The 13,043-nt window shown below is 40.8% G+C and overlaps 1 protein-coding gene and 1 long non-coding RNA gene across 2 annotated transcripts in view; both read left to right on the forward strand.

Annotated features, from left to right (window-relative positions):
- Window positions 1–13,043, forward strand: part of LOC132212737 (uncharacterized) — a 183,086-nt gene that overhangs the window by 18,814 nt on the left and 151,229 nt on the right. The window lies entirely within an intron of this gene.
- LOC132211844 (AN1-type zinc finger protein 2A-like) lies at window positions 7,454–8,250 on the forward strand. The gene has a single exon (XM_059656496.1). The coding sequence runs from the start codon at window positions 7,651–7,653 to the stop codon at window positions 8,080–8,082; it is 432 nt and encodes a 143-aa protein (XP_059512479.1). The 5' UTR covers window positions 7,454–7,650; the 3' UTR covers window positions 8,083–8,250.

The following is a 13,043-nucleotide window of genomic DNA, read 5'->3' on the forward strand; positions in this document are numbered from 1 at the left end:
ATAAGGACCCACCTACTGGCAAATGGATGTTGGAGAGGGAACTTCAGTTCCTAAGAGGATCAGTGGCAGTAAAATTTTGAATTCTTGGTAATATTTCTATATATAAAAAAGACAAATAGCCCAGCTGGTGTGATTCAGTGGTTGAGTGTCGACCTATGAACCAGGAGGTCATCATTCAATTCCCGGTTGGGGCTCATGCCCAGGTTTCAGACTTGATTCCCGGTAGGCGGCATGCAGGAGGCAGCTGATCACTGATTCTCATCATTGATGTTTCTATCTCTCTCTCCCTCTCCCTTCCTCTCTGAAAACACCGAATATATATATATATATATATATATATATATATATATATATATATATATATATGTATTTAAAAAGAAAAATATATTAACAGTGATTTGGTTACTATAACTGAAATGCAGGGCATTTATCCTGATGATTAAGAACATGTGCTTGTTTGGGTGAACAGAGGTGAAAATTGTCATGGGACAAATAACAAGGCTGAAATAAAACAATAAGAAAAATCCAATTAATCAGCAAATAGTTTTGAACACTGAACACTGTATTACGCACAGGGTGGTATAAAACGTAGTACAACATAGAGTCTTAAGAAACTTATAATACAATTTTAGAAATATCATTTTTACTGTTGCTAAATAAAATAATTATTTAAAAGTATTCAGAGAATTATTTGTGACAAAATATGTGTTTACTCTGGAGATATATGACATCTGTTACATTATGTGAACTAAGGCTAATGAGCAATCTGTTGTTCATCTCTTAAAAGTAATACTGCCTATTTAAAATTTACATCAAGTTAATTTTCCCAGTAGCTTTTCCCCACATACTATAAACTTGAATAGCATTGAGAGAAATTGATAATTACAGTCTCCTTTGTAATTTGCCTTGTAAAAATATTCTTATTAAGATTCACTCCATGGTACCCTGTCTGGATTGCTAATTCTTTTCAATGAGAATGCTTTGGCTGAGTGGCATTATTATTCAAAATTTATGCCTCCCCAGAACTTTTTCCTCAAGAAGCAAAGAATGTAGTGATGACACAAGAGAAAAGGAAACCATTAATATGAAATCCATGTACAATGTTGCCGTTTTGCTCTTTTTTTCTTCCCCGTGGTGGGAAAGGTAGTTTTAGATCCCTCAAACTAGTATTTACATTAAAACGTTCTTTGTGACCTGGTGACAATATTAAGCATTTACATTGTGATGTATAATTTAGTCTAATTTAATATATCTGAAGGCTTAACTCTGTGCTTACAAACATTTCAGTTCTCTTTGAAAACAATTTATTTATTTTACTACCAAAGGACTGGTGCATGAATTTGTGCTCAGGTGGGGCCCCTCAGCCTGGCTGGCGACCAGGACCGATCAGGGCTGTGGGAAGTTGGCCAGGAGGAGGGACTGCGGGAGGTTGGCCGGCTGTGGGAGGTTGGCTGTGAGAAAGCACTGACCACCAGGGGCAGCTCCTGCATTGAGCATCTGCTTCCTGGTGATCAGTGCATGTCATAACAACTGGTTGTTTGGTCGCTTAGGCTTTTATATATATAGATGTGATGAGACATGTAACTGCTCCTATGCAAGATGGAAGGTTCTGTGCTTCTGTGAGAGGATCATATTTAGATATCATGGGACATTTTTAACCATGTGACAGGTCAGGTTTCTCTCATATCTCCTTGGTTTATCCATCTCCATGATTCTCTACTTGTCTATTTTGCTTCAGGAATTAGCTCTGTGATAGATATGTTCTCCCACAATTTAAATAGCTACTTAACAGTATTTTAGCAGCTTCAGAGAAGGGCTCCCCCTCCCACAGATTGTAGAAAATGGTTCTTATTTCCATATTCTGGAAGCCCCCAAACTAAGGATGTGATGAGGAGAAAACAACATTTAGCGGAAAAAGAGTAAAACATTGTTTTGAATAAATGCCCATGAGGAATGAATACAAGATGATTCATAGCATAACATGCATGTGTGACCAGTGAACCCTCCCCAAAATTAATCATTGATCCAAATTATTTCTTATATTTTTACAGGCATTCTTTGAATCAGGAGCTTTAGATTAACAAATATTTCATTTGTTTATATGTCCAGTTTGCATCGTACATATCAGAAAAAAAGAATCTTCCTGGGTCTCCATGGTGATAGCTTGGGTTAACAGATAAAATAGCCCTGATTTTAATGTATGTATCACTGGGCACTTTCTCAAAACACTTCGGAAATAGTCACGTGTCTGTACTCTAGGAGTGAACAGACAGAATGGGGCAAATTTCTGACATATGAGACTCTAGAAAGCCCAAATTTCTCTCTGGGTGTTCTTTCCTAATTTTTAGTTATTCCTCTTCCTCCTTGTAAATGTCTTTGTGCATTGGGAAGAAATGTAATGTCATATCTCTGGGATAGAAGACGTGTGGAGACAAGAGACTTGCCGAAAAGTCTGGTGAGGCTGTAAGTGAGGCAGCCGTGAAAGAAGTAAATGGACAGGATGAGGACTTGGGGCAGCCTCTGTCACATTTCTGTTGCATCTTGGTCATAGCACTTAACCGCATGTCACTTCAGCAAATTAGTTTAATTTTCTCATCTGTACAATGGCCATAATAATGGTATTTGCCTTAATAAAGTTTGTGTGGTGAATGGATATCATAAGGCCTGTAAAGCACTTAATGCAGTACATGACATAAAATGAATAATCACTGGCCATTATTACATGAATGAAATGTACCAAAATGCTAGCTCTTGTTTGGGAAACAAAAATCTGATTAAAAATGGGAAGGAAACACACAGGGAATGTAGAACATGGAAGTACTAGTATGCTGAGTCTAGCTTTTAAAGATGAAAGTGTCCATCTGGCAGATAAGGATACAAGGTCTCCCAGATACAGCGGTCAGCATGAACAGAGAGAATAGCACACTGGTAAGGAAGTCCATGGTGTGCCTTGGGAACTACAAAATGATTAGTACTGCAGGAGTACACTGTGCAAACATGTGAGGTGGGAGCTGTGATTTCAAGAAGATAGTAATGTTTTATATTAGTAGTTTGCCCCTGTCCCTATGGACAGTAAACTGACATTGATGGGTTGAAATCTAGAGAGTAATATGGCTATTCTCTCTGACTGTTATGAGAACAAAGATTTATATAATAAATACATCACTCTTGGTATGGTCCCATCTTAAAAATCTTTGTTGTGCAATTCTTGTCTTTTTTTCACTTTGCTTTCTGTTTGGATATTTGGGAATCCAGCTATGAAATAAGCTAGTCATGACTATTGTTTGTGAGCTATTTTATTTAAATCCACATTGGTATTTACTCCCATCTTTTCCCTCTTTGATTCCTGACTTTAATTGCATCCTACAATCATGCCTTGGTTCTGATTATCTGTCTTGGTTGTTTGTCACTTAACAACAAACCCATTTGGTTGCTTATTAAATGAGAATAACTTTCCTGTAAGCTTATTAGAGGAAGGATACATTTGTCCTTATTGTCATCACACTGGCATTTAGATAAGAAATCATGCTAATGTTCAGATTACCTTGTAAATCAAGTTTTTCTTATAAAATATATTGGATTTGCCCTAGCTGGTTTGGCTCAGTGGATAGAGCGTTGGACTGCGGACTGGAAAGTCCTGGGTTCGATTCTGGCCGAGGGCACATGCGAGGTTGCAGGCTCAATCCCCAGTAGGTGGCATGCAGGAGGCAGCCGATCAATGATACTCTCTCATCATTGATGTTTCTATCTCTCTCCCTCTCCCTTTCTCTCTGAAATCATAAAAATATATTTAAAAAATAAAAATAAAATATGTTGGATTTATATTTATAATATATTCACTTGTACTAAAATTATTAATCTAGTAGGACAAAAATAGAGCTATTTTAATATTCCAATACACATCAGCAGAAATGCAATAGTTATATTCCGAAAAAATTGTGAACTCAGAACAACTTCAAATGTTAATGTCTTTTGTTCCTAAATCAATGCCTCCCACTATAATTCTATGTGGCAAGCATGATGATTTTCTATATACCAAACTGAAGGGACCTTTAATTTTAAACTTCAGGAAATGGAAAAGCATTAGAGAAAGTTAGGAGGGGATCTGAAAGTATACTAGAAACATCAAGGATAAGAACAAAATAATTTTGGGAAATCCTTGCTTCTTTTCTTAATACCACTAGTTGCATTCTGAAATTCAGGTAACGAAGCTAAGAGGTATCAAATATGTTTCACATTTTGTTCTAGCAGGTGTTAAGTACTGTTTTTTCATTAACTCATCCATCTGAAGCTCTTTCATCTGTATTAAAATTGTCCCAAAGGAAAGACAACATTTCAGAAATGCTTGTGATATTTTATTTTGGAAGGAAATTCATTTTCTGTCATTTTGTCATGTGTAAAAACCTATTTAAAGGAATTAGATGTGATAATTCACTGCTTTGAATTGATTCCTTTTGTAGCATTGCTTTCCACAATTGAATTTTATTTCAATCAATTCAAGTGTCTTTATCTTGAAGTTTCATGATCAAAATTTATACATAATATTCTCCTATATAATAAAAGGGTAATATGCAAATGGACCTAACAGCCCAATGACTGGGAACAACCTGGTCGCTCTGACACGCACTGACCACCAGGGGGCAGACTCTCAATCCAAGAGCTGCTCCCTAGTGGTCAATGCGCTCCCACACAGGGAGCTCTGCTCAGCCAAAAGCCGGGATGATGGCTGCAAGCGCAGCGGCGGTGGCAGGAGCCTCTCCTGCCTCCTCAGATGTGCTAAGGATGTCCAACTGACAGCTTCCCAGGCTACCAGAGGGATGTCTAACTGCCAGCTTAGACTTGATTCCCCGGGAAGCGTGCCTAAGCTGGCAGGTGGACATCCACCAAGGGGTCCCAGACAGGCTGAGCTGAGGGGACCCCCTTCCCCCAAGTGCATGAATTTTCATGTGCTGGGCCTCTAGTCTATATTAATAAAAGGGTAATATGCTAATTAGAGTGGACGTCGTCCGGACAACCTTCCGGACGTCCATCCTGACAAAGCCAGACCTGGGTGAAGCTGCCCGCCCCTGGTCCCGGGCACCAGTGCCTGCGGTGGCTGTGGCCCGGGAAAGGGAGAAGCCACCCTCCCCATGATCCTGGGTGCTGGTGCCTGCGAGCACGGGAGAGGGAGAAGCTGCCTGCCCCGCGGTTCCAGGCACCTGTGGCTGCGGCTGGCTCAGGTGAAGCTGCCTCAGGTCCCGGGTGCTTGCAGCGGGCCAGAGGGAGAGAAGGCCAAGTCTTGGGTGCTTGCAGCCAGCCGCAGGAGGGAATCCTGTGTCCCGAGTGTGAGGCTAAGGCAGAGGGGGTTAGAGGCGATCAGGCCTGCAGGGGAACAGTGAGAGGTGATCAGGCTGGCAGGGGAGGAGTTAGGGGTGATCAGGCAGGTAGGCAAGCAGTTAGGAGCCAGCAGTCCCAGGGGAAATTGGACATCCCCTGAGTAGTCCCGGATTGGAGAGGGTGTAGGCCTGACTGAGGGACTGCCACCTCCCATGCACGGATTTTGTGCACTGGGTCTCTAGTATATAATAAAAGGCTAATATGCAAATTGACTGAACAGCAGAATGACTGGTTGCTATGACACACACTGACCACCAGGGGCCAGACGATCAATGCAGGATCTGCCTCCTGGTTGTCAGTGTGCTCCCACAGGGGAAGCACTGCTCAGCCAGAACTCGGGCTCACGACTAGTGAGTACAGCAGCGGTGGCAGAAGCCTCTCCCACCTCCGAGGCAGTGTTAAGGAGCAGCGAGCCAGGCTTCTGGCCACAGGGGGAACACCACTCAGCCAGAAGCAGGGCTCGCAGCTGGAGAGCACAGCGGTGGTGGCGGGAGCCTCTCCCGCCTCCACAGCAGGCAGGCGGTAAGGAGTGAGGAGTCCCAGTCTGTGAGTGCCCCAGACTGTGAGAGGGCACAGCTGGACTGAGGGATCACTTCCCCCCTTCCCCAGTGCACAAATTTCATTTCATGCACTGGGCCTGTAAAATATATATATATATCCAAAATCACCAGAGCATCTACTTGTGTTATAGATTTCCTCATCTTGACTCTGCTCTCTAAAGTATATCTTCTTCATGCTCATTAATATTTCAAATACATTATTCTGCAGAGATTATAACAACCTTTGTCAAAATGTTGTTTTAGTTTACTGTTTGAAGATGGTGTGTGTGAGTGCTTTTTTCAGGGAGGGTTAACAGACACTGATCAAAACTAAGTACATTCTGGCAGGTGTGAGGTTTGAACTAATACTAACCCCCTTTACCTCATCTTGTTGTGGTTTTAACTTGAATCTCTCTGCTGAGTAGTGATGTTGAGCAATTTTTTCATATGTTTATCGGCCTTCTGTATGTCCACTTTTGAGAAATGTCTATTCAGGTCCTTTGACCATTTTTTAATTGGATTGTTTGTCTTCTGGTGTTGAGTTGGATAGTTCTCTATATATTTTAACTAAGAAAACATTTCCATTTACTATTACAAAAAAAAAAATAAAGTACCTAGGAATAAATTTTAAAAAGGAGGTAAGAGACCTGCACTAAAAAAAACTATAGGACATTGAAGAACATAGTTGAGGAAGATAAAAATAAATGAAAGTATATACCATGTTCATGAATTGGAAGAAGTAATATCATTAAAATGTCCATACTACCCAAAGCAATCTATAGATTCAATGCATTCCTATTAAAATACCAATGACATATGTCACAATTCTAGAAAAAATATTCCAAAAATTTATATGGAACCAAAAAAGACCAGGAACAGCCTCAGCAATCTTGAGAAAGAAGAAGAAAGTTGTAGGTAGCACAATACCTGATATCAAACTATACTAAAAGGCCATTATAATCAAAACAGCCTGGTACTGGCATATGAACAGGCATATAGATCAATAGAATAGAACACATAGCCCAGAAATCAACCCCCATCTTTATAGCCAATTAATATTGTCCATAGGAGGCAAGAAAATACAACAGGGAAAAGACAGTTTTATCAATAAATGGTGTTTTAAAAATGAGATAGTTACCTCAAAATAAATTAAACTAGACCACCAACTTATATCATACAGAAGAATAAACTCAAACTGGTTAAAAGACTTAAATGTAAGTCATAAAATCATAAAAATCCTGGAAGAAAACATAGGCAGTAAAATTCCAGACATATCTCATAGCAATATTTTTACTAATATGATTACTAGGGCAAGAGAAATTCAGGAAAAACAAACAAATGGGACTGCATCGAACTAAAAAGCTTCTGCACAGCAAAAGCAACCATTGCTAAAATGCAAAGGTAACCCACTGTATGGGAGAAGATATTCTCCAATGATACATCTGATAAGGGGTTAATTTCCAAAATATATAAAGAATCATGCAACTCAACAAAAGGAAGTTGGCCAGTCCAATTAAAAAATGAGCAAATAGGCCGCTCTCTCTCCCGGGCTCGGGCGGACCGTGGTCGCTTCTGGGGCCCAGTTTCCCCCGTCCTTTCGGCCTTGGGCCGCGGAAGAGGACCACTCTGTTCCCCGGCTGCGCCACCTCCGGCTCGCCTCCGAGGCTGCGCTGGCCTTCGACGAGAGCCAGGTGCTGCTACACTCTGCCCTCTGTGTTCGGGGCACTTTCTCCCCATGGAGTTCCCTGACTTGGGGAAGCATTGTTCAGAAAAGACCTGCAGGCAGCTAGATTTTCTTCCATTGAAATGTGATGTATGTGAGCAAGATTTCTGTAAAGATCATTTTACCTACGCTGCACATAAATGTCCCTTTGCATACAAGAAGGATGCTCGGGTCCCAGTGTGCCCGCTGTGTCACCGCCCAGTCCCAGGGACGAAGGGAGAGGTCCCGGATGTGGTGATTGGTGAGCACATGGACAGAGATTGTAGATGCCGTCCTGGGAAGGAGAAGGTTTTCACCTTCCGGTGCTCGAAAAAGGGGTGTAAGAAGAAAGAGATGCTGCCAGTGGCTTGTGACCAGTGTCGTGGCAACTTCTGTATTCAACACAGATATCCCCTGGATCACAGCTGCACACACGGGAGCAGAGCCGTCAGCATCGGGGGGTGAGAAGTCCCAGCCGGGGTGCTGGCCTGACGCCTCCCCGGACGAGGGTAGAGCCAGCTTCCCGCCCATGGAGGGCGGTGAGCAGCCTGGAGCGTTGTTCTCTGTCAAGTGGTGGATGCAGGAGTTTGCATGAATATAATCTTCATTAAAGTTGGATTCTAAATTTAAAAAAAAAAATGAGCAAATACACTTCTCCAAAAAGGACATACACGTGACCATTAGGCATAGGGAAAAACACTCAATGTGACAAATCATTAGAGTGACGCAAATTAAATCCAGACCTCACACCTACCAGAATGGCTATAGTCAATCCACAAGTGCTAGTGTGGAGAAAAGGGAACCCTAGTTTACTGTTGGTGGGAATGCAGACTGGTGCAGCCACTGTGGAAAACAGTGTGGAGTTTCCTCAAAAAATTAAAAGTGAAACTGCCTTTTGACCCAACAGTCCCACTTCTGGGGATATGTCCTAAGAATTCCAAAACACCAAACAAAAAGAATATATGTACCCCTATGTTTATAGCTGCATTACTTAAATAGCTAAGATCTGGAAACAGTCCAAGTGCCTATCAGTAGATGAGTAGATAAAAAAGTTGTGGTACCTTTACACAATAGAATACTATAGAGAAGCAGTTCTCAACCTGTGAGTCGCGACCCCTTTTTCACAGGTGTCGCCTAAGACCATCGGAAAACACATATATAATTACATATTGTTTTTGTGATTAATCACTATGCTTTAATTATGTTCAATTTTTAACAATGAAAATACATCCTGCATATCAGATATTTACATTACGATTCATAACAGTAGCAAAATTACAGTTATGAAGTAGCCACGAAAACAATTTTATGGTTGTAGTGACCACAACATGAGGAACTGTATTAAAGGGTCGCGGCATTAGGAAAGTTGAGAACCACTGCTGTAGAGCCATAAAAAAGAAAGAACTCTTCCCTTTGTGACACCATGGAGGGACCTGGAGAGTATTATGCTAAGTAAAATAAGCCAGTCAGAGGAAAATAAATACCATATGATCTCATTAATGTGTGTGAACTAATGAACAAAATAAACTGATGAACAAAATAGAATCAGAGGCATGGATACATGAAACAGACTGACAGCTGTCATAGGGCAGGTGGTTTGAGGGTCACTGGATGAAAAAAAGATGAAGGGATTATCCATGGAATATATAGGTTTAACCCATCAACACAAACAACAGTATAGTGATGGTCATAGGGAAGGGGGGTGGGGGCTGGATAGAGGTGGTCAAAGTGAGTAAATATGGGGACATATGTAATACTGTTGGCAAAAAATAAATGAATGAATGAATGAATGGATGGATGGATGAATGAATGAATAAGTAAATAAATAAATTTAGGTCAAAGGGATGAATATATACTTAAAAGGAGGAAAGTGATTCATTAAAGATGTATTTAGCTGTATCTGAATTTGTGGCTAGTATGAGTTAATCAAATATAAGTATTTTTTTAGCCATCTCTAAAAATTGGCAAACCAGCTGCAACAGGAGTTGCTATTTACATATCTTATACATTAAAATATTGTAGAAATACCAGAATCATTAGTAAACATTACTAATTGTGACCTAAAAATATCTTGAACAACAGGAACTTAATGAAATAAAGGATTCAATAAGCATTTGGATGAATATATTCTAATGTTAACAAGAAATTATGATTTTATGGAATATGAATTGGATCAATTTACTCCTTAAAAAATAAAAAATTTTCTATAATTAGTGCAGTTATTTTAAACTTTTTAAAAGTAAATATCTCTAAAAATAAAGAAGAAACAAACATGGAATTTCTTTGTCTTAGAATAAAAAGTGACTAAATGATTCACTCACTTTATAATTTGAAGGACTGTACTCAAAATTTTACTATCCAGCAAAATACACAGACCAAATAATTGCATCTATTTATCCTCTATATTTTAATAGCACACTGATATTACCTTTCCAACATCCATCTACTCCTCCATTTCACACATATAAAAAAATATTAGTTGAATACCTATTACACAGTACAGAGTATTAAATAATGAAATTATATTACCTCACTCTATTGTATCTCTTTATATGAATACTAGAGGCCTGGTGCATGACATTCATGCACTGGAGAAGGTGGGGAGGGTCCCTCAGCCCGACCTGCACCCTCTTACAGTCTGGAACCCGTCAGGGGATCTCCACCCGCCGCCTGTTGGACATCCCCCAAGGGGTCCTTGGTGCTGCCTCGGTGGTGGGAGAGCTCCCGCCACCACCACTGTGCTCGCCAGCCATGAGCCTGGCTTCTGGCTGAGTGGCGCTCCCCCTGTGGGAGTGCACTGACCACCAGGGGCAGCTCCTATGGTGAGTGTCTTCCCCCTGGTGGTCAGTGCAAGTCATAGTGACCGGTCATTCCGCTACATGGTAGATTTGCATATTATCCCTTTATTATATTGGATATCTCCAAATAAGTTTAATTTCTGGAGAGCAAGGATATTTTAAAATTTCACTCTCATATCTCTAATGGACTATCATAGTAACTAAAACATGGAAGGTATTGAGCAAATATTGAATAAATAAAAACATTTATTAGCAACCATTTACAAAATGTATGGTACAATACATATTATCCTTTGAGCTCTTATCATTCTTTTCAAATTTATTATGTGTATTTTTAGAGTAGCCATAGATCTTAAATCTAAACCCAAAACTCATTGCAATTTTACATATTTGTTATATATTTTGGATTTCCAAGTTTTGTATAATAAAGTTAAAAAGTCAATGTCTTAAGTGAGATATGAAAGGCCTATGATTGTCTTATGTGTTTTATTTCAGTTTGAACTTATACTAATCCCCTGTACCCCATTATATTCTATTTTGGTTCACAACTCTGGGCATTCACACATGCTCTTATATTTTGCCTATACTTTCCTTCTCTCTCTTGAATGTAGGGAATTCCTACTCCTTCTTCAAGACACATCCTATGCATGTCCATGTTTATGAATGCCCCTTTGACCCAGGTGTAACCACTTCACCTTTCATGCAGTCACTCTGCTTAATTCACGTTTCTATTGAGCTACTTACTCCCCAAACCATGCTTCAAGGACACTCGTTCTGCAGGATACTAACAAGTGTGGTAAGTGGAGAAGGGAGTAGGGAATATACTGCGGTAAACAACATGAGAAATGGTGCATTAGATAAAATCAAACAGGCTTCTTTGGTTTTCCTCCAGGAATAGTGAGAGCCTTTTCAATTCTCATGTTCACTTTGAAGCTTCTAGAGTAGACTATGTAATATAATGTGTTTCCCATGTATATTTCTCTCTGAAACCCATTTTTTTCACACAAAACTGAACATCCCATGGGATTCAAGTTTTCTACTTACTGCAGTGTGAGGCGCGGCTACAGTGTTCTGGCCAGGTTCAAGCCTCGGACTAATGAAAGGACAGGGTCCTCTCATTGCCACGTGCAAGTCCCAGCTGGAGGGCAGGGCCCTCTCAGCACAATTATAGCCAACGGCTGTGGTTGTAAGCTTGAACCTATGGTCCAAACACATGGCCCCACATGCCTTGTGCTAGAGTTCAGGTGCATGTAGTTGAGTAGGGATGACACTCACGAGAATGCCGTAAACAACTTGATCACGCCCCTACTTTGCCTCATGGCCTCTGCTATAAAATAAAGACACGGCTTGTGGACTCTGGCGCTGTCTCCTCATCAGGGAGCAGCATCCCACCGAGACCCAGCTTTCATTCTCTTGGCTGTCTTTTCTCAATCCTTTCACCTCCCCCCCCCCACTCAGGGCCACTGAACCAGGCTGAGCTGGCATGGCACATAAGGCACCTTGGCGCTGAGTATGCCATGGCCGTGCCGGCTCCCCACACTGCAGTTTGTGAAAATTCTGTTATATCGTCTTACTTATTATGATTAGAGGTTCCTTGGAGCCTCTGGGCTTCTTGAGGTCAGGGCTTCTGTACTCTGTATCATTTGTTTCTCTCCAGGTAGAAAAGAGTGAATTTTATTTTAATCCCTTTAATCCTATTGAATTTATGTTCTGATGAGAGGTGGAATTTCCAGCAACTCACTAGAGAAATCCTAAGCCACTAATTGGAGAACAAATCCAATGGTTGCTTATGAAAAGTGCTACAGAAAAATACAGAGGCATAGGAGAGGGTATGACAGACAACCCTGATCCAGACTGGAAGGTCAGGGAAGGTTTCTGAGTCCTGAAGAATCAGAGGGACACAGCCAAGGAGAGGTTGGCAGTGGGTTGGGAGAGGGAGGGCAGGTTACTCAAGGCAAAGAGAGGAAACTCTGCCACTGTCCCTAAGATGGGAAAGGAGTCTGGCACCTTTTAGAAAAATAAAAGGCGGATGGTGTGATTGCAGTGCAGAGAGTGAGAGAAAGCATGGGAAAGGAGACTTTGAGTCCTACACGGCTTTCTTGCGGGCTCCCTATTAATTTTAGATTTTCGCCTAAAGGGAACAGGAGCACACAAGGCACAATGGCTTGTTTGTAGTCCGTTTGGTTTAATGCAGAAGGAGCTATAATCAGATGTGTGCAGTGTAAAGATTATTCCTGCTGCTCTTTACAGAATGGACTTGAAAACAGGAATGCCCATGGGGAGGCTTCTGCAGGGGTGAAGGAGAAAGCTCACAGGGCCTTGAAGCAGATCATGACAAAAAGGACAGAGACAAGGGAATGGAGTCAAGAGAGGTTAGGAAATAGAATTGGCAATACTTCATAAATTGAATGAGGTGATGAGAAAAAAAGGAAAAATGGAGACTTATATAACAGGGTGGATGTTAATTAAACATTCACCCAAGGACAAATAATGTGTTAGGGATTTGGACCTTGGTCAAAATCTGTGCTCTTAATATCTGGCTCCTCTGTAATCCAGCCTGAACTGGTCAGTATTCCAGTATTTGAAATTCTATAATATGAAATTCACAACATAACTCCTACAATATAG

This window comes from Myotis daubentonii, chromosome 11 (assembly GCF_963259705.1).
Source record: "Myotis daubentonii chromosome 11, mMyoDau2.1, whole genome shotgun sequence".
Lineage (NCBI taxonomy): Eukaryota > Metazoa > Chordata > Mammalia > Chiroptera > Vespertilionidae > Myotis > Myotis daubentonii.

Bases quoted from the DNA above. Each gene is read 5' to 3' on its own strand.
- LOC132211844 (XM_059656496.1), top strand. From the start codon at position 7,651: ATGGAGTTCCCTGACTTGGGGAAGCATTGTTCAGAAAAGACCTGCAGG.